Consider the following 27,530-nt stretch of genomic DNA (forward strand, 5'->3'; position numbering starts at 1 on the left):
GTGACGCCCTTTGTCGGGGGCTCTGTGGCGCCTGGTCGCTGCTTTAAAAAGCAGCACTGACATGGAAACCCCATTACAGCTGCAGAACGATTTCTTCCCAGAGCAGCACCTCCAGCACTGTAAGTACCAGCACTACTGCGGACGCGAGGATCGCCTCGGCAAGCAGCACGACCAATGCTGCACCTGCAATAATTGCACCTGTGATGCGAGAAAAAGCCTCGTCTTTCGCGGGACGTCGCCGGCCACTGTGGGAACTTTAAGGGCACCTTCGGAAACGTCTTCGAGGCAAGGCTGCCAGTACAGCGTCTGCGAGTTCACACCTTCTAGTCATGGTAGTTCATCCAGACATCATCATCATCATCCTCACCATCAGCAGCAGCAGCAGCATTGCCGCGATAGGCAGCGGGGCAGCCTGGGCAGCAGCCACAAAGACAGTAACTCCTACAATGAAATAGCCATGAGCAGCTGCAGATACAACGGCGGCGTAATGCGGCCGCTGAGCAACTTGAGCTCGTCCCGTAGAAACATACACGAGTTTGATTCCGAGTCCCAGCCTTTGCAGCCCATCTCCGCCGCAGATGCGTCGGACACTTTAGTATCCAAGCCGGAGAATAATTCAAGCACCCTGATGCCTTACGCATCGGGAGACGGAGGGGGAGGCTGCAGCCACAGCGGGGCCAAATCGGGTAAAAAGAAGAACCAGAACATTGGGGAGAAGCTGGGGCACAGGAGGGCCTTGTTTGAGAAAAGGAAACGGCTCAGCGACTATGCTTTAATCTTTGGGATGTTTGGGATCGTTGTTATGGTTATAGAGACTGAACTCTCATGGGGAGCGTATGGAAAGGTGCGTATAGCCCACTCAAAGTCCGTGCCTCGCAGTCCCATGTAGGCTAGAGTTGGTTTAGGGGACATGTGACTCACGAAACAAGTGTTTTTAACGTTAAACAACTTGTGGTAGGATAAAGTGTTCTCAGGCAGGTCCCAGGTACGCAGGCCAAAAGGCCCACAGCTGTCCAGCCATGAAGGGGGCCCCCCACCACCATCACCTCCAAAAAAATGAATGGGAGAAGAAGCTGCAATGTTAGAATTTGTTGCACTGTGTCCTAAAAAGCTAAATCATGCAGTTTTTACTTACTTATTTATTTATTTTGGCACATTAGTAGGAGTTACTCCAGCATGTAAGACAAGATCTTCTGTCATGTTGTTGTGTCTTCTTTGACTTTACTGTCCTTGCTCTTTTGCAGGAATCCCTATATTCATTAGCTCTAAAATGCCTGATAAGCCTTTCTACAATCATTCTCCTGGGGCTGATTATCATCTACCATGCAAGGGAGATACAGGTAATGCTGATGCACTCTGTTGTTTTTTTGTTTTTTGTTTTAATCAAAGATTGTTTTATCAGTTTTATGTCTAATCTGCTGTATTTCTGCACACTTTTTTCCCTTCTTTTACACTGTTACAGGTTGATTTTAAAGTCATTGCTGCTCATTTAGTGTCAGATTTAAGTATTTTGTGCATTTAATGCATGAACATTGTGAAACGTGTGAAATGTGTGCTTGTTTCTTTGCCATCTTTTTTTTTCTTTCAAAGAATCAAAGACTTTCTGCAGCCCTGTGAGTGTGTAAATGATGGGAGAGGTTGTTGCACTGGTGCTGTTGTAGGCCTAATCATCAGCTATTGAAGCCGCATTAACAGTTCATTATAGATATTGGGAAGATTAAGGAACTCCTCGCAGGGTTGAGTGGATGAATGATTATTAGCCTGAGATGCTCCAACATGACAGTTTTATGACCATGCCTCGGAGCATTGTTGCATTACTGTGCTTCAGTACTCATGTCTTTGCCACAAATTTTCACTTCCTGCAGCATGGGCCTCCGTTGCATGCCAGACGGCTTTCATGTGCCTGATGTGTTTCTGTCTCTTTCTTTTTAAATTCACCTAAATGGGAAAAGCTTCACCTTAAAAGAAACACCACCCAAGCATTTTCTCGAATCCTAAACAACGCCATGTTTAATCATGTTAATGGAGTTTCTTACCTTTGCACAAGAGGGTGATTTTAAAAATGCCTTCAGCTGAACTGTAAAAGCTGATCCAGCTGTTTTCATCTGACCTTATTTCTTCACTTTGTTGCCAGTCTATTTAGTCTCAAACTCAAGACGTAGCCTCATTTTGTTTATGAAATAGTGCATTACACTTTGATAAAACATCACTTCTTACCTCTTGCATCTGGCAAACAGAATCTTCATCAGCTTTGTTGGTATATTTAGCAGCTACAAACCCCAGGAGAGGATCAGTCATTAAAATAGCCCAACAGTAAAATGTGTCACTGCCTTGAGATCTCTCATTGTAAACCTTTCTTCATAAGAGATGGTAGAAAGGCATCATTATCATATTTCACCGTACAACAGAAGCTGTTTCATTTCCCCTGCAGATGGTTCCCAGGAGCTGTGTATAAATTAGAAAGAAAATCATACGTTGGTATGAAAGTATCAAACCCATTTTTTTCTTCTTCTTCCTCTTTTTTTTGGCCATTGGATATTTCTGCTAAAATACAGAACAAATAAATAAATCCATAAACAGAGCTTTTTTTCACCATTTGCTTATGCAGCTGCCGACCGGTGTAACAATTTAGTTTTGATGTAAAGAGACATTCTTTGTACACAGCATGTTTCTATTTAGGTAGAGGTATCAAATTAGTCCTGCATCAGTTATTGTTCCCATTCACAGGAAACCAGTTTGCTGAGACGCTGAGACTACTTTTATGTATATATATCCTTGCTGCAATGTTACAGCAACACATCTGTATATTATAAACATGGATTCAAGAAGTTTAAATCTCTTTTCTCTGCTTAAAATGACTCTGAGGAACTGCTGTTTCCTGAGCTCAAGTGATTATTTTAGCTCTAAAGCAAGGCCTTCTTTCCATTCCTTTAATTGTCAGCAGATGCATATTTAACACACAGGCAGGCTGCTCAGACATCTTTGATCAAGTCCCCTCTGACAGTCACGTCAATATCCACAACATTTTTCACCCGACATAGCTCTCTTTTTGCTATAAAAGACATTTCCTCCTTTGTTGACCTAGAAAACTTTATTAAGGCAGTTGTTTCTTCACAGCTGATTATTGCAATTCACCACATATTCACGCTGACTGAAGTAGAAGCTGGAACACTTTGATGAGTCAGAAAACATTATCAAGTCACCGCAGTCTTACTCACTAGACCTGCTCTGTAAATATACAAGTTGATTAGAAGGTCTGTCCTCTAATTCATCACATTCCCTTTGGGAGTAACCAGTCCCTGGAACTGACTTTGTCTCACTATTTAAATCCAGTTCACACTGTTATACTTCAACATCCACCACAACAGCTGCTCCCATCCCTCCTTGCCTGAGGCTCTTTTGTGTCAGTTGTTGCTGTTTTTTGTGCCAGTTGTGGCTTTTTTGGTTCCTGCAGATTGACATATGTGCCTTCAAAAACGTACACATGCACATGTGTAGACGGCTGAATTAATTCTGAATCTGTCTTGCTGATGGTAAACGCAAGTACACACAAGCACACAGAACAGAGAGAGACCGGAGAGAGCTGATAAAATGTGTTTTTCTTTCTGATTTTCTCTGTCCGTGTGCTGCCTGCTACTCAATACACTTGTGAAAAAAACAAACTGATTGTTTTCTTTCGGTTTATTTTTTGTTTAAGGAAGATAAACTGAAACAGACTCCAGATTGAATCCTTAAACATTTAAATATCAGGACTAAATGAAGGTGTAATGCCCCAAATTGAAAATCCTGATTGAAGGTTGACTTTTTTATTAGCAGTGAGGTGCTACGTCGGGTGCATTAGGAACGACATAAACTTGTCCAATGCAAATTTTACCATTGCCAATATTTTGATAGATGATTAAATTGGGGTGATACAACAGTTAGCACATTCACTTCACTTCAAGAAGGTTTGAGATTGAACCTGGTCATCTGCAGGCACTGTGCTGAGTGCAAATGTCTAAAGGCATGCATGTTAGGTTAACTGGTGATTCTAAACTGGTTTGGGTGTAGATGTTAGTCATGTGATGCACTGGTGATATGTTCAGTGTGTATGTCCAGTTTCACCTGGACTTTAGTGTCTTTGCAGTTAGGATTGATGGAGATGGATGGATTTAAATGCGCATTTTTCTACGTGACATCATGTTACTTCAGATTTTATATCATTAAGTCTTCACTATATCGCTAAATAATCTGGTATCGTTTATTGGTGCTGAATTAGCCTTTTTTCCATTATTAAATGTAGAGGATTTTGTTCAATGCTTGCAAACACTGACAGTGATGTAATACAAACAAAAATCAGCAAATTGTCACACCAGATGAGCTGAAACAAGAGAATTCTTGGGGGGGAGGGGGGTTCTTGATTTTTAATTTGGCATTTAATTTTTAACTTGATTATCTGCTTAACTGGCAGTTTTGGAAACTCTTTTGAGAAAAGCTTCTCCAAAGTCAGAAACATTACTTTAACAGGTGGAAGAATACGGCTACTGACTGGTAAATTTTCAGTGATTTGTAAATTCACACAGGGAAATCTGGCAGTGGCAAAGAGGTTATCAGATGCTATACAAGTATTAACAACAAAGTACAAAATCATATAAAGTCAATCATTTTAAAAGCTCAGCTGAAAGTAAAGCTACTGAAAGTGTTTCTTATGTATCTATAAATGTGATTAGGAAGTTTACCTAAAATATCAGAAGCTTTCGCTGCAAAGAAATGAACAACGTAACATCTAAAAACACGTGTTTTATCAAATAGTCTAAACCTAAAGAGGAATCAGTTGCCAACTAACTTTCTGATAGTTGAATCATTCTGTCTTTGACCATGTTTTGTTTACCTCACATATAGGCTGCCAAGTAGTAAGTGTAGCAAAGCAAAAAGTACAGTATTTTCCCATGAATGAAGTCAATGTAAATGTGCACTACAATGCAAAAGCCAACGGCAATTGCTTCATATTTTCTTTCCAAGGAACAAGATGTGTAATTTTTTTAAGTGCTCTTGAACAATAGCTCTCCAGGATGGAGGTGTTTTAAAGATTTTCTTTGGACATTGCCCATTTTCAGAGGAATATTTTTACCTACTGCATGAATCATTCAAGTATTAAAAAACACCTAACTCAAGGATCAGCCAGTGTTGTGTCTACACATAACACACAACTTAGCAAAGAATGAATATTGAATTGAGTTGTTAGACACTTTGTTGCTAGCATCCTGTCACAAAAGCTCATCCTTTGTTCCCGTTTCTTTAGCTGAACCAGTTTGGCAGACTTAAAATAGGATTTTTGTAACAAAAGGTGATTCCTAAAGAGCTATTAATCGAAAACTTGGCATAACCCAGCATGCTGTGGAGCATGTCTTTAAAATTTTGAGGAAACAGGGCAGTGGAGGGCAAAACAAGAAGTGGCAGGTCTAAAAAAAATCTCTACAGCTCTGAAAGTTGTGTCCTTGACAAATTGGAAAAAAAATCCAACAAAGACCTGATGCAGGACCTGAAAGATGCATCTGACACTCCAGTTTACTCATGTACAGTTCACTGAAGACTCATCAGAAATAGTCTCAGTGGCAACAGGTCTGATGCAAAGAGTGTCTACAGCCTTTTGTAAACACAGTGGAGGCTCTGCCATGTCAGCATCCAAAGCAGCGCTTTAACAAGAAGCCTGGAAACTATTCTTGAAGACAAAAGTAATTATGAGAAAGCTTGTCTAAAAGAGTTCAAGCTCTATTTCTATATTTGTTTAGACAATTTCTGCATCTATTTCCCATTTTCCTAACAAAATGTAAAGAAATGAGGGGTGGCTACTCCAAATATTTGACATTAGAGCCTGAGTTCAGAAACTAATCACTTTAAATGATAGATTTCCCATGTAGAGCATCACCAACCCAAATATTTTTATTTTCTATCTGCAAATGACGTCCCCTGGAGAAAAAGTTTGAAAACCACCGCGCCCACCAAAACACAAACCCACCCATCGACTGAATCCTTATTTAGCATTACTGCATCAGCACTCTGTCAGCTGTTGTGTTATTCGGTTTTATGCAATGTTCTTAGGTTTAACACGCCCTCCCCATCCACATCCCCCGCGCTTCATTTTTACGCCTCTACGAGAGCCTAATGTGTTTGCAATGTTGCAATATGAATTGCTGTTTCTAAAGTGCACTTTTCCATGTGGGAAATGTTCCTGCAGTGAAGTAGATTATGCATGCACATCCATGTGTACTCACAGATGCCTGTCAGATGTAGAGGCATAAGTCAGGGTGATGAAATGGTTTCCCCACCACTTCTAGCCCCTTAAAACTGATTTACTTGTCAAGCTCGGTAAAAGTCTGCGCTCTCTGATTTCCACAACACAAAGTTTGTTCTGCGCAGAGTGACTGAAAACTCAAAAAAAGGTCACTCTGAGCAGGCAGGACAGAGGTCGGACACAGGCTGTCATTTGTTTAGGGATACAACTGCTGTGCTGCATTGGCAGTGAGGAGTGACCTACTGAGCTGAGTGTGCTTAAAAAAAAAGAAAAAGATTTGTCCTTAGTTTTTTTTTTTTTTTAGTGTCCACAAGGAAAATTATATGTATTCCTCCCTCTACACACCAGCTTTGATAAAGAGCCGGAAGCATGAATCTTATTATACGTCTCCTTAATATTTCCAGATGAGTAATTTTTAGACTTCTTAGTTAGGCAATGCAGCTGTGTTGTGGAAGTTAACACAGCTGCATTGAGAGTGTAGCTCTTTCCTAACTGTGACTTGTCCTTGTCAGAGTCTGATATGAGCTGCAAGCTGCTGAGGTGGTTGATGAGTTCTCTCTGTTTTTCTAAGTGAACACAAACTGACATTTTGCAAGTTTCCCTCTTCTTCTCACATCAAAGTGTTGTGTTAAGGCCACTGCTGTGTCACTCTACCTTGTGATGACAGTTCTGCTGAGTTCTCTTAAACTAATGCAAAATGCTTTGGGGGCTGGGTTGGGTTTTTTTGTCTTTGATGTGTACTTTTGCGATAAGAGTCTGCGCTGATGTTTCACAGTCGCGCAATATTACATTTTTCGGTTCAGCAGAAAAGATAAAACAACAACGCGTCACCCAAACTATGCCAGCAAAATTCTGCCAAAGCCAAACTTGGCTGTGCTCTTCAGATTGCCCCTGAGTGCTGCGTATGTGTCAGAGATATGGTGTAACTGCAGGAGACGCTCTACGTTTCTCACAGTGAAATCTGTCCTCTACCTGAGACTCCAGACTGGAGTCAGATAACCACCACTGGCTGGTGACCTCAATGTTTTCACTGAACGTACCGCCTTTCAAGGGCAGAGATACCAAACCACCCATAGAGTTGAGGATCCTGAAGATTATTTATGAAATTGCTCTTTTTGTGTGTGTGTGTGACTCCAAACATGCAGCTGAATGTAGATTATTAATGTGTGGCGACTTGGCTGCAGCCACAGCACTTTAAAGAAAGATTTATATGAGCTTTTACTTTGGCTCGGAAATGTTTCACTTTGCTCGAATGGAAAAATTGCACATGCAAATGTGAGACTTAATCTCGGAAGCGAAAGCAAACAGAATTTGCGAAAGCTTCAGATTTATTCTGCAAACTGGCCTCTTAGTGGCTCACTTTGATATCATAAATAAAGCATTGCATTAATGCCTAATTGGACTGAACCTCTCAACCTAATTCACTAATGAGATTGAGTGATTTCATTCTCAGTGACAAGATATATGTTCCCATCTCCACATTACACAGATTAAATATTGAGCTGCACTCCATTAGTTATATTGAGAGTAGTGAAACCAGTAACCAACCCAGCTAGCAGCGCAGGTGAGCTCCTCCGGGGCTGCACAGTGCAGACGCAGGACATCGGCAGGCAGGGAATGAGCTCAAGACATATTCGACTGTGCTGTCTCTCAGACTGACATGAAGAAGCCTTTTCGATGATGGGAAAGGGGCATGCACTCTGAGTGATTAGACTGTATTTTAAGTCCATCAGAAAACAAGATGAATGTCAAAGAGAAACCGCTGATTTGCCCCGAGTTAGAAACAGGCTGGCGTCCTGTTCCCTGGGCTCTGTTGTACATTGCAGGGGATTAACGTCTGTGCTCTTGAACTGATTTTAGGTTTTTTTCCTAAGGTAAGGTGGGGGTTTTGGAGAGAGCTGTTTTAGAATAAAGGCACACAGTTAAGGTTAGGACACATATATAGATACAAACAAACGTGTCTTTCAATATCCATGTGATAAATATAGATTGTAAGAACTTAAAGGCCTGTTTTTCATCTATTATTTTTGTGACTAAATTTTTAGCCATTTTACTATTAAAGGAACGACCATGAAACTTTATTATAGGCATTCATACTGAGCAGATAAGGATAAATCCTAATCTCTTGTGTGATCCCCAGACTTGTCTTCTTGTGTGACCACACAGTTCACATTCAAATAATATGTCTGGGCAACTATTGGATGGATTGCCACTGAATAAGGTGCACATGTTTGTCTTTCCCCCAGGATGTACTGAAATATATTTAGTGACTCTTTAGCTTTTAATCTAATGCCATTAATGTCTTGTCTTCTTTTTTTTTTTTTTTTACCTGATCCTTTAGTTTATAACCTCACAGACTTAATGGCATTCCCATCACTCTGAGCTGTACTGTGTGCTAATTAGAAATGTCACTGGCCACTATATTAGGTACCAGGTGCTAATGCCAGGTTAGATCCCCCTTTACATTTAGAACGTCTTTAATTCTTCATTGTACAGGTTCAACAAGGTGCTGGAATTATTCTTCAGAGATTTTAAACCATAGTGACATGACAGCATCACACAGCTGCTGCTGATTTTTCAGCTCCACATTCCCATCTTTGTGCTTTATTAGATTGTGACTGTGTGGGCCATATGAGGCCACTGTCATATGCAAGAAACCATGATCAGGAGATGATTTGAGTTTTGTGATATGGAGCTTTATCCTGTAGGAAGCAGGCATCAGAAGATGGGTGCACGCACTATGGCCATTAAGGGATGGACATGGTCACCAAGATACTCAGGTAGACCGGTGCTGTTACTAAGGGGTCCAATGTGTGTCAAAAAAACATCCCTCAAGCCAGTACATGATCGGCAACCTAAACTGCTGATACAAGGCAGCATGGATGCACACTTTCAACTTGTTTATGCCAATTTCTGGCTCTACCATCACCAGACAACATTTTTTTAGGCTTCTGTTATCCATTTTTGGTGAGCCGAATTATAGCCTTAGTTTCCCAGCTGGAGTGGCACCCATTGTGATCTTCTGCTGCTGTAGCACATCTGCTTCAAGGTTTCACATGTTGTGCATTCAAAGATGCTCTTCTGCATCACTTGGTTGTAACAAGCAGTTGTTTGAGTTTTTGTTGCCTGTTCATCACCCATCTAGCACCGATAACAATGCCACATTCAGTGTCACATAAATCTTCCTGCAGTCCCATTCTGACGTTCGGTTTTGACTCTAGCAGGTCATCTTGACCCTGTCTATAAGCCTAAATGCACTGAGCTGCAGCCATGCAATTGGCTGATGAAATATTTGCATTAACGAGCATTTGAACAGATGTACCTAATAAAGTGGTTAACAAGTGTACGCTAAGTAACATACACGTGTAACATTTGAGCAGATTAAACAAGTTGATTTTAGCAACTAGGTTGCTAATTGACACCTGATAAAGTTTCTGCCACTTTTACAAAAGATTAACCGTATTTAAATGTCATATTTCCACACAGTGAGCACGACGAAGAAAGTCTATGCACAAGATTTTTTTTGAAAAGAAAAATGATTTCTTCTATTCTAGCTGTGCCTCTGTTTCATCTTCAAATCTTAATGACCCACTGTGTACGAGGTTAAGATGCGGCGCTCTTACCGCTTTAAATAGATTCTTTTTACCTTCTTTATCTTAAAAATAAACTTTCAGGTATGTTTCTCAAGTCACAGGCCTTTATTTTAATCTCATGTTAGGTTGGACATATTTTTAATAATCATGTCTCTGTGGTTATAATTTTCATTTATGTAATTGTCTATATGTAAATAAAAAAAAATGTAATAATAATTTAATGATCACCACAAGATTTACTTGTGGACTCATTTGGTTTTTTTTAACCTCTATTAATTGTTTCATATTTTCATTCTTAACATTAAAAAATGTAACTATGATGTAACTGAAATTATTATATTTATAGCCTGTTTTTATAGTACTTAAACCATCTGTGCTGTAAATAATTAACCTTCTATTTCTCATCAGGGCTTTTGCTTTTCACACTGTTAACATAAGTTTTTTCTTTTTTAAAAAAATAAACCTCACAGTTGAATATTTTTCATCCATAGATGCAGTTTCTTCCGCCTCTCTGTCATAACTGCTGGTTTTCCAGCGAGTATGAAATATTTCATGCTGTGCGGTTAAAGCCCCATGAGTATTATATTTCAGGTCATCCATTACCATAATTGCTTTTACTCACCAAGTAGGCTTTCCTTATGCAAGCTCCTGCTAAATGTTTAATTACATTGTTTGGAGGTAACAAACTTTGTAACTGCTTTTGACACGACCGGTTTGTTGTTTAAAATGTAAAATAAAACGTCGCTTGTGCCGCGTGCAAACAATAGATTTAGCCTCTTTCAGAGAGCTAATTCTGTAAGTAAGAGACCACAGTGTGAGTGGAGACACAGCTTGTGTTTCCATGTCTACATTACACTCAGCTGGAAAGCCGAACAGGACAAGCTGTGGTTAGAGTTACACACTTCTTTGTCAGATGTCGGTTTGTTAAAGGAGCTCAGTGTCGCTCATTTGATAGGAACAACCACCGCTGAAAATTTAATTCACGTGTTTTCTGTGTTTGGGGGAGGGCGGGGGACTTTGATTGTAGCTTCTGAATAAATACAAATGAGCTGCAGAGGCTACGTGGGGTTGTTGTACCGTTTATTCAGGGACTTGTTGCTGTTGTTGTTGGCTGGTGTTGTACTGTGCCGGCTTGTTGACAGCTGATATTTCCTGCACATTTCTTGGCTCAGAAGCTATAATAAGCGTGCAGTGTGCCGTTTCTGCATTAAAGCAGCTGAAGCTGTAGTCTCGGAGTGCCTTTGAAGCTGTCGAACTGTAGCATGTGGAGCACTCATACACGTCTGTAGTGCAGTCTTATTGATTTCTGCGCGCTCGCTTTGTCCTTGAGATGAACGCTTTGAATGGGGAGCTTTATTTAAGATGTGAGAAACATGACTGTTTCAGCGATTCCATTTTAGGTAACATGTCACAGCTAAAATTACAATCTAGGTCAGTGATCCCATTAGCCTTTCAGGAGTGGGACAGTTTTCTTTTTGCTTCTATAATGAGAAATTCCAAATTAAATGGAGAGTTGCTGGCAAACTGCCGAGTCATGATGTATGCCTCCAGAGTGTCTGGAAAATTATGACCATATGATTTGTCATAAAGTTTAAGACAGACTGATTTGCAAATCATATAAGCCCTATATAAATGATTAAAAGTGCGAGGGCAAAGTAATAGATGCTGAAAGGGAGGCATATAATTGTTTTTGAAAAATACACCCACATTTTTAATGCTAGCTACACATTTTAAAAGGGTTAGGATCAGGTTTTTCTCTGTTTCTAACAACACACTCTTTAAATGTTTGGGGATCGAGGAGACCAGCTGCTGCAGTTTTGTAAATCAAATGCTTCTTGCTGCTTCTTGTTGTCTTTTTTTTCCTATTAATCCAATGTTTTCAATAGGCGACAGGTCTAAACTGCAGACAGGCCAGTTTTTCACCCTGACTCTCTTGCAACAGAGCCGTGCTGTGTACTCTACGCAGAATGGGGTCTGGCATTGTCTTACACAAATAAATAAGGCCTTTCCTGACAGCAAGACAACAAGTCGAACGGTCCCTCTCCTCTTTAGCCTGGTTAGAGCAGCGTGCGTGAATTCAAGCATGAATTTAAAATTTGATAAATAAGAACACAGACAGTTTTCCACTTCACCTCAGTCCATCTTACACGAGCAGAGGAGGCAGCAACATGTTTCTTTCTTTGACAGTCGGTTTTGTTTTTCAGTGTTGTCCTTTGTGTGTAGGGATTTCTTCAGATACAATGTTTACTAACATTATGTGCTGCAAATGATGAATTATTCTAAAAATGGTCATCTAATTTTCTTTAAAATCTTTTTACTTCTATTCAGTTCAATTCAGTTTTATTTATATATTGTCAAATCACAACGCTCACCTCAAGGCACTTTATATCATAAGGTAAAGACCCTACAATAATACAGAGAACCCCCCTATGAGCAAGCACTTGGCAACAGTGGGAAGGAAAAACTTCCTTTTTACAGGAAGAAACTTCCAGCAGAATCAGGCTCAGGGAGGGGCGGCCATCTGGCGTGACCAGTTCGGGGGATGGGGACAGGACAAAAGACATGCTGTGGAGCCAGGCATCAATAATAACTAATGATTAAATGCAGAGTGATGTATAAACACATTAACAGCACGTTAAAAGAGGTGAGTGATGAAGATACACTTAATGCATCATGGGAATCCACCAGCGGCCCAGACCTATTGTAGCATAACTAAGGTATCACTCAGGGTCACCTGATTCATCCCTAACTATACGCTTCATCAGTAATTAAAGTTCTAAGGCTAATCTTAGAATAAGAGAGGGTTTCTGTCTCCTGAATCCAAACTGGGAGCTGGTTCCACAGAACCGGGCCCTGAAAGCTGAAAGCTCTGCCTCCCGTTCTACTTTTATCCTAGGGACCACAAGTGAGCCAGTGGTCTGAGAGTAAGGTGCTTTATTGGGATGATACATTAATATGAGGTGTTTAAGATAAAATGGGGCCTGATTATTCAAGACCATGTATGGGAAGAGAAGGACTTTAAATTCAATTCCAGATTTAACTGGGAGCCAAGCCAAGCGAGAACTCAAAAGGGTTTTTTGATGGCTCCACCTCTCGAGTTATATCACTGACACGTTTAAGATGACCTGACTGCTTGTGAGATGTTGCCCCTGCAAAATGTGCATTTATGAACAATAGAAACTCAACGACATAGTTGCAGACCACATAAAGTTACAGAGCGGCATCACCGAGTGCTTCTGAATGGCACAGAGAGAAAAACTCGCTAACGCTCTGCCGACTCAGTAACTGCAGTGTTTCAGCTGTTCTCTCGCATTAAGATCAGCACAAAAACTCTGCAGCAAGCATCATGACTTTTTTTTAACTATACATTTTCTGTGACTTACAACATAACCTGAAACTAATCCTTCCATTAAATATCTGGGTTATTTTTTGATTTTCATTTCTTACCATTGAGTAAGCAAACAAATACTTCAGTATTATATAACACATTAATAGGACAAATTGTGAAGATGTTCCTCTTACTTTAATAATTCTTGTACATTTCTGAGCTGAAAGATGAACAGAACTGTGCAGGATGTTGTTTCAGAGGGCTGTAAGCAAAATCATTGTACTGTATATCATAGTTAAGCCTGAGAAGTCAGTGGACACCCCATAATTTATTACCGAGTACATTAGGGAGGTTTCTGACGACACGTAATAGTGCAGTTTTTCTTTTCCTTTTTCCCCTTCATAAAGGCGTCTGCTCTCATGGCAAAAAAAAAAGCTGCCAGGAAACCTCGATTGGATTTGCTGACAACAACGTTTTGTGAAAAATCTACTGCCACTTGTGACAGCTTGTACAGGCGGAGGACCTTGATGTGATTGAGTGGATAGGGCGGGCGCATTAGAGAAGGGATACCAGTGCGAGGTGTCAGAGAGAGGAATACAGTTTGGAGCGCTTTTTATCTACAAGCCTCACAATACAAAGTAACAGGTATAAAATTGAGATCATCTGTTTACAACCTTTAGCGTGAGAAGTGGAGACCGTGAAGGAGCTGATATTGGTAGTTGTGTGAGGACACGAGTTGAAGATAGCTGTAGAAAGTGATAAAGAGGAGTGAAGGGACATCAGCAGGAATGACCATGTGAGAAAGCAGCTGCGTATATATGACAGAGGACGGGGTGGAGAAGAGCGATGGGAGGTGTTGAAATCCACTCACACTGAAGTCCCCAGTGAGACAGCCAGCCTTCTGGTCAGGGTGGCCAGGCGATCAGCACCTAATGCTAATGTGGAGGTGGCAGATGTTCTCATTAGTATACTGCTTAGAAGTTGAAAATGCTTACTGCACACCGCTAATGTATTGCCTGATGTAATAATATTTTATTTTAATGCATTTTAATGAAGAAGTCAAAATCTTCAGTCATCTTCAGAACAATTTATTCTATAGGCACTAAGATGCTTTACACTAAGGATTGTCATTTATTCCAGAAATTTCAATAATTTATTGTATGCAGAAGCTGTTTTATACAGTATTGATGAGTCTGCCGTTTCCTGGCTTTCTTTTTCTTTTTACATTATTTAGTTTTCACGTCAAAGTAGCTTTAAAAAGTCCATACTGCCCTGACAATCTTTAAATGTCTCGGTTTTGTTGAAAAGGTAAAACTTTAAAGAAAGCTGGTTTACAATCATAAGTGAACATCTGAAGTCTTTGGACTATTTTGTTTTTTAAATTTGATGCTGAAATAACCGTTTACTGTACCAACAGTTAAGTTGTCCACTGCCACAGTGGATTTTAAATCAAGCAATTGAGATGTAGGTGAAGTGCAGACTTTCAGATTGAAATCGATGGCTGTAACAAAAGTATTGCATTAACTGTTTAAGAATTGCAGTCGTTTTTATAAGTAGTCCCATTTTCAGATGCTTTCAGATCAAAGAAAATAAACACACAAATCCTCTCTGAACCCAAGCTCATTTAAGATGGACTGGGGTGGAAACTAACTCTGCTTTGGTCAGAACAACCAAAGGTTTCTACATTTTCAAAAGCGTCTTTAATGCTGAATGGCATACGCAGGTTTTAGAGGAACATATTGCCATCCAGAAGTCTTTTTCAGAGGTTTCCAGTGTTTTACACACATCGCAACAGTGAGTCTGTGTTGAAGTCAAACAGCTGAGCAGCTGAGATCCCACATCAAGCAAAAATGGGGAAACGTTTGACTTTCAAAGCTTTAGTTCTCAAATGCTTTAAGATTGTTGTTAAAAAGGGGGGGTGATGCAACACAGTGGTAAACATGACCCTGCCCCAGTCTTATTTTGTTACAAAGACCTTTGGCATTAAAGGAAATGGGAAAAATAGCAACAAACGTTCCTTAATGCATTAAAACTTACACACCTGGTGTGGTGCGCTCACAAACACAGATATGACATTAAAGCCATGCTGAGGTCATTAGATGTTGTATATATCTGTAAATATCTGAAAGCTTGTAACATCCTCCCCTTGTCATGAAATCTTTTCCTTTTTCTTTGGCTACACTTCCTTCATATGTTGTTCTGAGCACAGTTTCTTTTTAAAAAAAAATGTAATTTAATGGCTTGAGGCGATTTGCTGTTTACTCTTTAATGAGTTTAATGATTTCCTGTAGTGTGCTGTGTCAACATGATGAAAATTTCAGCTGTTTCCTTTTTTTTGATTGCTTTTTCTACCCTTCATCACCCTCATGGTGCCCTCTCCTTGCAGCTATTTATGGTGGACAATGCAGCTGATGACTGGAGGATAGCCATGACATACGAGCGCATCTTCTTCATCTGCCTGGAGATCCTGGTGTGCGCCATACACCCCATCCCAGGCAACTACACCTTCACCTGGACGGCACGCTTGGCCTACTCCTACGTGGCATCCAAGACGGATGCAGATGTGGACATCATCCTGTCCATCCCCATGTTCCTGCGCCTGTACCTCATCGCTCGCGTCATGCTGCTGCACAGCAAGCTCTTCACCGATGCCTCGTCCCGCAGCATCGGTGCACTCAACAAGATTAACTTTAACACGCGATTTGTGATGAAGACTCTCATGACCATCTGTCCCGGCACTGTGCTGCTGGTCTTCACCATCTCGCTATGGATAATCGCTGCATGGACAGTGAGAGCCTGCGAGAGGTGCCTGGATCAGTTTTCTCATGCTATGCCGCGCTGCTCAGCATGAAACATAGATAAGGCTTAAAAATAGATAGAATACTCACTCTCTGTCTGAGCATCAAGATAGAAGGATTAACACAAGCTGTAAGAAAAGATTATGAAACTGCAGAGTCCTGAAACGTTGGATTTTAGGCATTACAGTCGCTAAAACCTCTTTTTTTAAAAAAGAAATAAGTAGCAGTCGTGAGCATCAGTTTGTTCAGGTGCATGAAGGTGTGTCAGTCTGATACATTTATTATTCATTACAGGTACCATGATAACCAGGACATAACCAGCAACTTTCTTGGAGCCATGTGGTTGATCTCAATCACGTTTCTTACCATTGGTTATGGGGATATGGTCCCACATACGTACTGTGGGAAAGGAGTCTGCCTCCTGACTGGCATTATGGTGAGATTATGATGCTTGTTTTGTTTTTTTATCAGCTTGTGAAACTATTGAAAGACTCTTATTAATTATGTAAAAGCAGCCGATCTGCTGCTAATTTATCGTGACTGAAAAATATTGACAAGTAAAGGAACGCTGTATATTTTGTCTGGCTCCCAGGGCGCTGGCTGCACTGCCTTGGTGGTGGCTGTGGTGGCAAAGAAACTGGAATTAACCAAAGCTGAAAAACATGTTCACAATTTTATGATGGACACCCAGCTAACAAAAAGAGTGAGTGAAAGCTCTGCAAGGTGTCATAGATGCTTTATTTCTTTACAGTCTTAACCAATTTTGTTTTTGCACCCTAAGGTGAAAAACACAGCTGCGAACGTTCTCAGGGAGACGTGGCTCATCTACAAGAACACTAAACTGGTGAGGAAGATGGACCACGCCAGAGTCAGGAAGCACCAGAGAAAATTTCTCCAAGCCATTCACCAGTAGGTGCCGTGCTCTTAACCCTGACCTCGCCACTTTTCTCCAGCAATTTCATTCACCAGAGCAACACAAACCTGAAATCTGAATTGTTTGACACCTGTAGCAAAGCTTTGTGCTCATAGATTTGGAGGATCTTGTATTTTTATAACCATGCTTTGACTTGACTGATTTCACAACTTCCTCTGCTGATGTTTGAATGTTATATATGTATATATACACAATGACTCATTGGAGATTCCTGTAAAGCATTTACCCGTTTTTAAAAAGGCATAAACTAGCATCATGAAAAAGAAACTCTGTGTAAAGTTCATTTTACCTCAAAATATGCAGGTTTTACAGAATTCACAGGAGTATGATATCGATTTCTTCACCTTTTGCTGTCAGGTTGACTCTTGTGTGTCTTCTTCACTGTGAGTCAGATGTCAGGCTGACCTCAGGGCTGACACATTTCGGTTTCTACTCCTCTAGCGCTTGCTCAGACATTCACCTGTCAGCTAGTGTTTTAGTGGGTCCCCAAGGACCCCCAAAGTGCTATCTCACTCCAAAACAGTATTGATTTTAACCTCACCTCACTGTTGTTTTCCTTCAGCTTACAGTGCTTACCAGCACAGCCACACTGAGGCTTCTTTCATTAACTGGCAATCACCTCGGCGCTTTATTAGAATAAATAATAGCAAATACGCTGGTATATTGTTCATACTCAAGTAAAATGTCCTCTGTTTGTATGTTTGTTTTGCTTTCTGTGGTTTTATTCACACACACACATATATGAGTCTTCGTGGTCTACTGTGTGCAACTTTGCTTTGCTCATGAATCCTTTGGACACACATTTAAGTTTTAACGGCATTTGGATGTTTATTGGGAAGGTAGGGAAACACAAATATACGCAAACTGTCTGCTGCTGCTGCAACCCACATCCAGACTTGCAGTTTAATAGCTTTCTCTCATTGTTGCTGCTTTTCGAGTCATTATGCCCTTGCTGTTGGGTTCAGGTGATTCGCGGCATTGATGACGGCTTCTCATGTCCACCTCCTGTTCTCTTGGACAGCCTAATAATGGAAATGGCTCAGAGCTAAAGTGCAATCTATAAAGAACCAGATTCAGTTGGGAAAAGTCACGTTGCTCTGTGTGCTTGGAACGACCACTCAGCGTGGTATCAACATCTCCCGGTCACATTCTTTGTGTTAGAGAGATTCAGTCAGGTTATGAGTGTTCACAGGGTTCGCGTGGGAGAGTTTTAAGTAGGGCCTGTAGCCTAATCGCAGGGTGTGACAGACAAACTCTGGCGTGCAATTAATATAGAATAGGAAGTGGATTAACAAGTGGAGGCTTTTAATAGGCCTACAGCAATCTTTGACTTCCTCTACTGGTCAAAGTTGTAAGACAGCGAGAAAACTTTGCTCACACATCCTTATTAGTTGAGGGGGGTAAAAGCTGTTGTTAAACAGACACTTCTGGTTTGCCAGTATTAACAGGAAGATTGCTTTTATTCACTGTCTTTCTGATAGGACCAGAAAAGGCTAAATTAGATTCAGAGAACAAAAACAGCTGCAGCCACCAGAAACGGTCCACGCAGGGTGAAATGACAAACTGGTTTCAAGATGAGGGAAGTCAGGAGAAGCGGTGGCTGCTCTTCACAGGTGACAGTGTAGCGATGAGGGTTTCAGCAGCCAGACGTGAGCAAACAGAGTTTGCCATCTGACTATGTTTATCTGATATTGTAATAATTCATTTGTCTACTTCATGTTTCCTTTTTGTTCCTGTTTTGTTTTTGTTTTTCCTGTTTGTGTCGACACAATGCAATAGAGCTCGAAAGTAAGTCTTCGCCTCTCATGTAGATACAGACCTGTTGTGTGCATGCTAACGAGAGCTTGTCCTTGAACCCAATAACTACTAAAAAAAAAAAAAAAAATTACACTCCCTCATTTGATAAGTGAAATTCATCCCTCAAAAATCTTTGCTTCACACAACCCAGTCACACCTGCTAAAAGTGTGTTTTTCTTAGTTGGCATGTCAGTTTGACGAAACACACAGCATCACATTTTTCTTTGTCTGATTTAAATCACCGGTACAGGCACCTTGTTAGTGAACAGACATGTGCTGCACATTGTATACACACCCACAGATGCAGTTTAAGTGAATTTCAATTATCAATGATGGAGGGTGTTTTTCTTTCCATTTCTGCATGGATGTGATGAGACTTTTGATCTTTAATCAGAAAGCAACTGATTAAACTCCAATCAACTGTGCTTTCACCTACCGAAGGATGACGACCAGAGTGGCATTAGCCTGCAGACGTGTACGTTCTGTGATACCCCAAAAAGTCATGCGATACGCCCAAGCGGCCACGCTCGCACAGATCAGGGCTCAGGGTCATCTTTCGGCAAGTGGAACCATTGTTACGCCTGTTACGACATTTGCAGCTACATTTCCTCCATTTCCCTGTTGGATGACACAGTAGCAGAGATGCCAGTCCATTGTTGTTGTCGTGGCTGGTAAACAGCATAATAGCAATGACATGCAGCTGCCATGCAAGAAGAGTTTTGAGACACAACAACACTGAGGTCATTTGGATGACACGTGCTAGAGGCACGGTATCACACAAGTGCTAGCCAAATGTCCTGCAGAATGTTTTAGGCCATAACGGCTGTGAAATCAAACGTCTCCTTTGGGGAGGACGTCTTTTTCCATGCGCAAGGCTGAAGGAGGAACCATAGTGGGGACAAAAAAAAAAAAAGCAGGACAGTGAGCGCTTGTTAGCTCAGAGATCAGCGAATTGAACAAAGAGGGAAGTGACCTAAGAGGAAGGTCAGGGTAAAGCCTTGAAGAAATCCCGTTTGTGCTCGAGAGGCTGCAACTGTGACCAACAGTGTGAATGGTCAGCAGGGACAAGGGCGACGGGGGGGTAAAAAAAGAAGACGTCAGACCCATCCATTACTTTGAAGAATAATTTGCATTTCTTTTCACCATGAGTTTAATGGAGGTCATGACAAATAAAGCAACTTGAGAGGGTAAAAAATGTGGAGCGGCACTAACTGAGATTGAAACGCTTAGCATAGCCGTTTTCCCCCGATGAACACCAACCGCATATAAAGTGCCCGTTCACAAAGGGAAGTGCCCATGAGCAGTGACTGATTGTGGAAAACATACTTTGAATATAAAATAGAAGGTCAGCAGGCTTTCTCGCCCTCACCTCAACCTGCCCTCTGACAGCTATTGGTCATCCAATTGTGAAATGTATATTTCTAACAGGTCTCATGTCAACTACAAAACCATGTAACCCCGACCACCTATTATCTTCTGTAATTTAGAGCAGACTACTGCTCTTTTCTTTATTTGTTTCATTATAGCTAGAAGAATATAAGAGTGATGTTTTGAAATTTGTTCTGCATTTGTCTGAGAGTCTTCTTTGTATGAAGCATTATGGGGCTAAGGTGGCAGGACATTTTTGCCCCATGCCTGAAGTTTTCTTTAGTGGCTTCTGTGGGACTCTCTGTTGGTCTTCGCTGCACATTTGGGAGTTTCTCGACAAAATATCCATCTCCCTCAAAGACTCTTGAATTTCTTCGTCTTCAGCAATCTTAAAATTTGACCCTCAATCATCACTTAAGAGTCAGACTGTATTAACGGTGTATTATTATTTTTAAGCGATTCAGGAGGAAGGAAAAAAAACGGTCTTTAATATGTTGACGCCACATGTGGCTAATACTCTACAATAGGGCACATTTTGCTGTTTTTAAGTCCCCTGAGAAGAAGAGTTTTAAAAAAGGTGCTTCAGTAGCACAATTAAACAGGAGCTGTAAATTATTTAAGCACATTTTATAAAGTAGGCAAGTTTCAGTCTTTGCAGGTAGGATTTGTGGGTGATAGAAAAATTAGCATTTTGCAGGGTTTTTTAGCCCACAAGAGAGTTTCTGGAAAAATCTTTTCATTTCCTGCCCGCAATTAACAATAAAAACGATTCTTTTAGTTGTCACGATGACACGATTTTCTCTGTTCTAATGGGAATATTGGAAAGTCTCAAAAGGGAAGCAGGCTCATAGCTGCTGTTTAAAGGTTAATCTTTACCCTCTGTGTTAATACAAAACAGTGTGTGATGTTTTTGGCTCTCTGAGTGACTAAATAGGAATAGTAAAGAGAAAAAGGTTAACCAGAAGGGAACTTTACAGGAACAGCAGCTGACCTTTTTACCCTTGCTGTTGATGTTTTCTAATCTCATATGTCAAGAAGACATACAGTAGGACTTGATAAATGCTGTTTACACTGTACCCAGATATGACCCCCCACCCCCATTCCCTTGTGGTGTGTATTGGTTGAGTAGGACGCAGAGCTGATTTCATTCACCCCCCGTGGCAGCTCCCTCTCCTCCCCCCACCCTTTCTTTCTCTGTGGTCTCCTTTCCACTTGCATGCAGCTCAACCAAGCAGACTGCCCCTCCAAACCCTGCATTCTCTACACATATCCCATGCATGTCCTGGGAGTGTTCTCCATGTGTATGCCTTGTGTGTGCACAAATTTACAACAAGAACAAAAAAGAAAAGAAAAAACATATCGACACTAATAGCGTTAATTTATTGGGTTCTGAATGGTCTTGTGTTCAGATTGAGAAGTGTTAAAATGGAGCAACGCAAGCTGAATGACCAAGCAAACTCACTAGTGGACCTTGCTAAGGTAAGCTAGACTAACAGTACACTGCTGCCTTTGTAGGTTTCCTCCCTCTGTGTGGCTGAATCCGATGCATGCTAGCTGACTGGCTGAATTAGTTGTGTTTTCTAATATAAATCAAAGTCTACAGGTGTCAAATAAACAGACAGGCTTTACAATCTGTGTGTTGATTGCAGTTGACTGCGCTTACCTGGAATTCAATTTGCTTGGGGTATGAAATAATAACGCATCTTTATTTTGCAGTGTAAATCACTGTCCCCGGGACAAAAAAATTACTGAATGGGAGTAATGAGAAACCCGGCACAGTTTTTCCCTCTATGTATTCTCTGATGTTTGTCTCCAGATGCACTAAACAGAAGTCGACAAACCTTAGGGAAAGACCAGGCAGTGCGCCAGCCTGACACAGCAGAAACAGTAACCTGGAAAGGGAGACACACTGTGATCTGATGATTCAGCCAGAAATAAAGGCAGAGAAAAAGAGGAGAGAAAAGCAGAGCACTCTGACATTCAAAAGTACACCGCAGTCAAACTGGATTCAGGCCAGCATGTCATGAAAGGTATTAGTTAATATTGCCTAATCACCTCATGCTGTAAAACAGCACGGAAACCTGCGACGTGACATTGAGTAAGGTGGCTTATGGCCAGTGTTGTACGAGTCTGCAACCATAGGAGGGCAGTGTGGCTTCAGTCTTTTCACGCTCTCGGTGGAAAGACGGAGCTAAATAGAGCTGAACATATCTTTTTGGAAGATGCATTGCCACTGCAGTGCACAGTGAAATTCCTCAGATCACAACGTATCCCCTTATTTCATTATCTCCTCCAGAGTCACTTATACAGACCCTGTTTATTCATCCAGCGTGACATAAATGATGTAACATTGGCTGAATGCAGTTTCCTTCCACAGGATTTTTTTTTTTCTTTTTCATTTTTTCCAGTACATATCCTTAAATTACAAAAGTGCTCACTCAAGTGGCTTTAACAACCATCTCTGCCACTCTGCTCGCGCTTCTTCCCTTGTCTTGTACAGAAATTGGTTTATAATGTCAATTTGCGGTTTTACATTACAGCCCAAGTAGATGCCTATTAACCACCTGTATTCTTGCTCCATCACATACATTCCTCAATGATCTACTAATGGTTTTCTTGCTCTCTATCATCCATTCCACCATATTTGAGCATGTTCTCCTTTCATTTCACGGTTTGAAACTTGGAGGCGTGTGCCTGGATGCAATCATTTCTTAATTACACTAAGAGGAAAAAGACCTTTATTGGATTAATTTGATATTAATAGCACAACCCTAACAACAGTTGTCAGGTTAAGTAGTGTCATGGCTTCCTTAGTCCTCACTGATTCATATAAACAAGCTATCCCATCATCCCCGCCTCAAATCAGAAGAGGACAAGGTAAGTGATGGATGACATCGCCTCTAAGCTGCCAGGGGTTATTAGTCCTGCACTGAATAGTACCTCAGAGACCGCCTTCCAGCAGCCTCACCACCACTCCTCATCTGGAATGTGACATGAATTTCTTAGGCTGTTGCTGACTATTTTGGAAGCCCAAACCGTTTTAGAGAAGAGTAGTTATAGTTTTATAATTTTCATGGAGGTTTTTTTGTTTGTTTGTTTGTGTGTTTGTTTGTTTTTCTTTTCTTGTTGTTGTTTTTTAATAGCCTGTTATGAGATGGCTGATGCATCAGAAGAGCATCATGTCAAGTCAGCAGGCACCTTTCCTGTCTCCTCAAGGTCACAAACTAATGTACTCTGGTCTGCATGAAAACATAAAGCTCCTGTAAACTGTCCAAATAAAATTCACCCTTCTAGATCAGTTTACGGTAGATACTGTGCTCCCATAATGTTCCTCTGACCTTATTTTGAAGGATGGTGAAGGTTTCTCTGGGTGAGACACAAGCCATTGCAGACAAGATGGATAAAATGGCAGTATCATAAAGCAGTTTGTAAAATCTGAACTGTTGATTCAGCTCAAGAAGCCTGTGCAGGAACATCTCACCGTGCAGTATTACGACAGCGTGCAGCCTGACACATAAACTGAAACATTGGTGCAATCACCACCCTGTCATATTATGCAGGTTCTGTACAGGCTGATCTCGTGTGTGGCGTAAGGTGTATACACTCACTGGACACTTTATTAGATGCACCTTGCTAATACCAGGGTGGACCCTTTTTTGCCTTCATAACTGCATTAAGTCTTCGGGATACAGATTCAGCAAGAAGTTGGAAACATTCTCCTGAGAGATTTTGATCCATATTGACATGACAGCATCACACAGTTGCAAATGTGTTGGCTGCACATAATGGAAATCTCACATCCCACTACATCCCAAAGGTGCTCTATTGGATTAGGTTGTGATGACTGTGGAGGGCATTTGAGAACAATTTTGATGATTTGAGGGGCATGTCGTGGTGCACTATCCTGCTGAAAGCAGCCATTAGCAGATGGGCACACTGTGGCCATAAAGGGCATAAAGAGATGGACAAGATCCGCAGCAATATTCAGTTAGGCTGTGGCATTTAAATATTCATTTGGTACTAAGTGGCCAAAGTGTATCAAGAAAATATCCTCCACACCATTACAAGTAAATTGTAGCTCCGTTTCCTGTTCTTAGCTGACAGAAGTGGCACCCAGTGTGGTCTTCTGCTGTAGCTCATCAATATGTTGTTCATTCAGAGATGCTCTTCTGCATACCTTAGCTGTAACGAGGAGTTGTTTGACTTCCCGTTGCCATCCTATCAACTCAAAGCAGTCTGGCTGATTAGAAGTTTGCATTAACAAGCAGTGGAGCAGGTGTACCTAACAAAGTGGCCGTTGAGTGTATCCGTGTCATTACTGCACTCAGTCATGAACATTATTGTTGTCATTTAAGAGAAACACGAAATCCTAAAATACTTTGAATGTGATGGTGAGTTTTTTCTTCCTTCTATCTTGGTTTAGCAAGCAAATATTGTGCAATACAGTGAAAAAAGCCTGTAACATCTGAAACTGTGAGCTTTATAGAGCTGACTCAGACTGTGGAAGCATCATATTAGCTGAACTTTTATTGCACTTTTACACAGCATAGCGCCATTGATGTTTATTCACGATTTCTGACATTGAAATTGCAGGCAGAATGTGAGTATTGTTTTCAGACAGACGTACAAATAGATATACATCAGTTTATTATTTTAAAGTCATTCTTTACTTTGACTTTGATGTGTTTGAACAGTGAATCTTTAACACTCGTAGCCTCTTGTAACCAGTTTTCTTTCTTCTCTTTTCAGAACTATCAGTGCATCTTGATGTGATGAAAATGCATTTTCCCTATTTTTTTAATGTATAATAAATTTTCTGGTGGTCCATCAAAAGTAACATCGGTTTGAAAATGTTAACAATAAGCTTGTTTTATCTCTCCTATTCCAGACTCAGAACATCATGTATGACATGGTGTCAGACCTGAATGAGAGAGGGGAGGACATGGAGAAAAGGATTGCCCTGCTGGAGACGAAGCTGGAGACTCTACTGAGTAACTTGCAAGCTTTGCCCGGACTCATCAGCCAGGTCATCAGCCAGCAGCACAGGGACTTCCTGGAGGTGCAGCTCCAGCCTTATGACAAACACAGCCCTGAGCGCTCACAGTCAGTGTCCCGGCGGAGGTCGTCCTCCACGGCACCGCCCACCTCCTCCGAGAGCAGCTAGAGTCCAGGGGGAATGCCTCCACTGGAGACTTTTGCCATCATATGGCCAAGTTGCATTTATCGTAAAGCCTTATGGTTTCAATAAGTATTATCCAAATTCTGATGACAGAATCCAAGATACTGGGGACAATACATTTTAATGGATAACTTCATGCTGTTATTTATTTTTTATTACCTCAAAAGATGTTGTTATCCTTGCTCTGGTGACATAAAAATAATGGCGCTTCCCTCAGTAACAACTAAAAGGCCTATCGATGGGGCTGTGATAAGAACTCTTCTCCATCTCTATGCAGAGGTAGCCAGTTTTAGGTAGCAGGGTTACCAAGTGTGAAACTATTGCACTAAAATAGTGCTTCTCACAGACTTTGTGCTTCTGCTGGCTTGATTCAGTCTCTGTGTTCCTCAAAGGAAACCGAGAAACCACTGAGAAATCAGTCAGGGAGCATGGCAGTGATATTGAGGAAAAGTGCTGCGGTTTACGGACTGGAGTGAGCTGACAGCAGAAGCCAGATGAAAATCGCTCCTACACACTGTCACTCAGAGATAACTTTAAAAGCTTGAAATGAGGAAAACAGCATATATCTTTTAGGTTAGAAACAGCATCAACTATAATGGTTTTCCTTTGCAGAGTGCCCCTGTAGAATGACTATTTTTTGGGGCCACGTTGCAAATAATTTAATCCTCTAGTAAAAATGAATGCATCAGAACCTGTACTTGCACTTACTTTTTAATCAATGCACTTCAATGCTGACTAAGATATGATATAAAGATACGTTGCTCATTAAAAGAAGAACATTTTAAATGTTCGGGCATGGGTTTATTATTGTCAATTATCGAGTTGTGGCTAGTGTTAATGATTCAAATCGAAGCCCTATTTCTGTTTCTCACAAAGAAGCATCATCTTAGACCTGCAAAAGTCTTTAGAAACTTACTGAGTGATCATACATTTACTAATTAACCCCCGGACTCGCTGTGTCTCACCTCCTGTCCTTTGTTTTTCTTTTGCCTGTGCTCTTTATGCTTGCTGCCATCCCAGCTGGGCAACAACAAATGCTGAACAACAAAACCGTAACCATATCTACCTTTTAAAAAGTAAATGCCTATTTTTATATACTTTAATGAGGAGAAGCACACCTCTTAAAACTAAACAAACAACAACGTGGGATCTATTAAGATGCAGATTCAGCGTAACTAGCACACGGTAAGGATATCTCGGACTGGAGTTAAGATACATAAAACTGTCTGTGAGACTTTTTCCTGAACATAATTAACAAACAGTGTGATTTAAAAACTGTGGTATTCTTCACACTTCATCTATCGTTTACAGCATACGCTTTGGATGATACTGCTGGATGAGCTGGAAGAGCAGGGCTGGTAAATGTGATTGGCATTTACTACACTTGGAAATGTTACGGTCCACAATTGATTTAACATATATTCTGATTTTATTCATATATCCACTTTGGTCATTAATGCACTGTAGCTACATATGAACTGTGAGATCTCCTGATGTGTCCAACATACCCTTTTATGCATTATTACTCAGTATACAACCATAATGGTTGTGTATTTTGAAAACAGCCGTTCCAAGGGTCACAGAGCATCGCATGGGTCAGAGGAGATCCATCACAGGTCTTGTTCAACCAGCTCACTCATTAACCAATAAATCAATCAGAGAGTTGACAAAACACAGATGTTCCGTCCACAAACTTTAGCAGCATAGAAACCAATGACAGACTATACTGTATGCGACTTAAACGATAAAGAATTAAACAATAAAAATATACAATTTCACCGGTCTCCATCCTTTTTGTGTGCATTTAAATGTGGGTTTGTATCTTATGTGCTTTTGTAGAAAGATGTTACACAGTTCAGTGCAATAACCAGTGTTGTAGACAATGTGCTCATCAGTATGTACGCTCCAGGTAAAGTGCACCACAGACTTTGTAGAGCTTCTAAAGAAATAGGCTCGCTATGACATACATTAGGTTATTTGATATAGCCAGAGTTGCCATTGTGTTGGCAAAAGTAAGGGGATAGTCCTTAAGTATATAACAAAGTTATAAGATTTTTCTTATTTAGAAGCAGAAAGGTAGAATTGATTATTTCTTAAAAGTTAGCATGCAACAATTTTACAATTATACACCAGAAATCCAGTTACAGTATTTAAACGTCTACCTGAATAAATGTAATTATTATTAAACAAATGTGATATTATATTAATCTTACCAAAGCATCAGTTTGCAATACTTTGTGTGCATTCAGCTTTGACTTT

The 27,530-nt window shown here is 40.7% G+C and overlaps 1 protein-coding gene across 2 annotated transcripts; it reads left to right on the forward strand.

Annotated features, from left to right (window-relative positions):
* Positions 1 to 61: 61 nt before the first annotated feature.
* kcnn2 (potassium calcium-activated channel subfamily N member 2) lies at positions 62 to 27,049 on the forward strand. Of its 2 annotated transcripts, XM_084935081.1 has the most exons (9): positions 62 to 844; positions 1,245 to 1,340; positions 15,582 to 16,000; positions 16,288 to 16,429; positions 16,586 to 16,696; positions 16,775 to 16,902; positions 18,707 to 18,715; positions 21,502 to 21,571; positions 24,981 to 27,049. In XM_084935081.1, the coding sequence occupies exons 1-9, from the start codon at positions 62 to 64 to the stop codon at positions 25,254 to 25,256; spliced, it is 2,034 nt and encodes a 677-aa protein (XP_084791207.1). In that variant the 3' UTR covers positions 25,257 to 27,049. The 2 variants fall into 2 exon arrangements, with proteins under 2 accessions (XP_084791207.1, XP_084791206.1); XM_084935080.1 differs by lacking the exons at positions 18,707 to 18,715; positions 21,502 to 21,571 and having other exon boundaries at positions 24,981 to 25,126.
* Positions 27,050 to 27,530: the final 481 nt, after the last annotated feature.

Source organism: Perissodus microlepis, chromosome 7 (assembly GCF_051167445.1).
Source record: "Perissodus microlepis isolate ML-2025 ecotype Zambia chromosome 7, ASM5116744v1, whole genome shotgun sequence".
Classification (NCBI taxonomy): Eukaryota; Metazoa; Chordata; class Actinopteri; order Cichliformes; family Cichlidae; genus Perissodus; species Perissodus microlepis.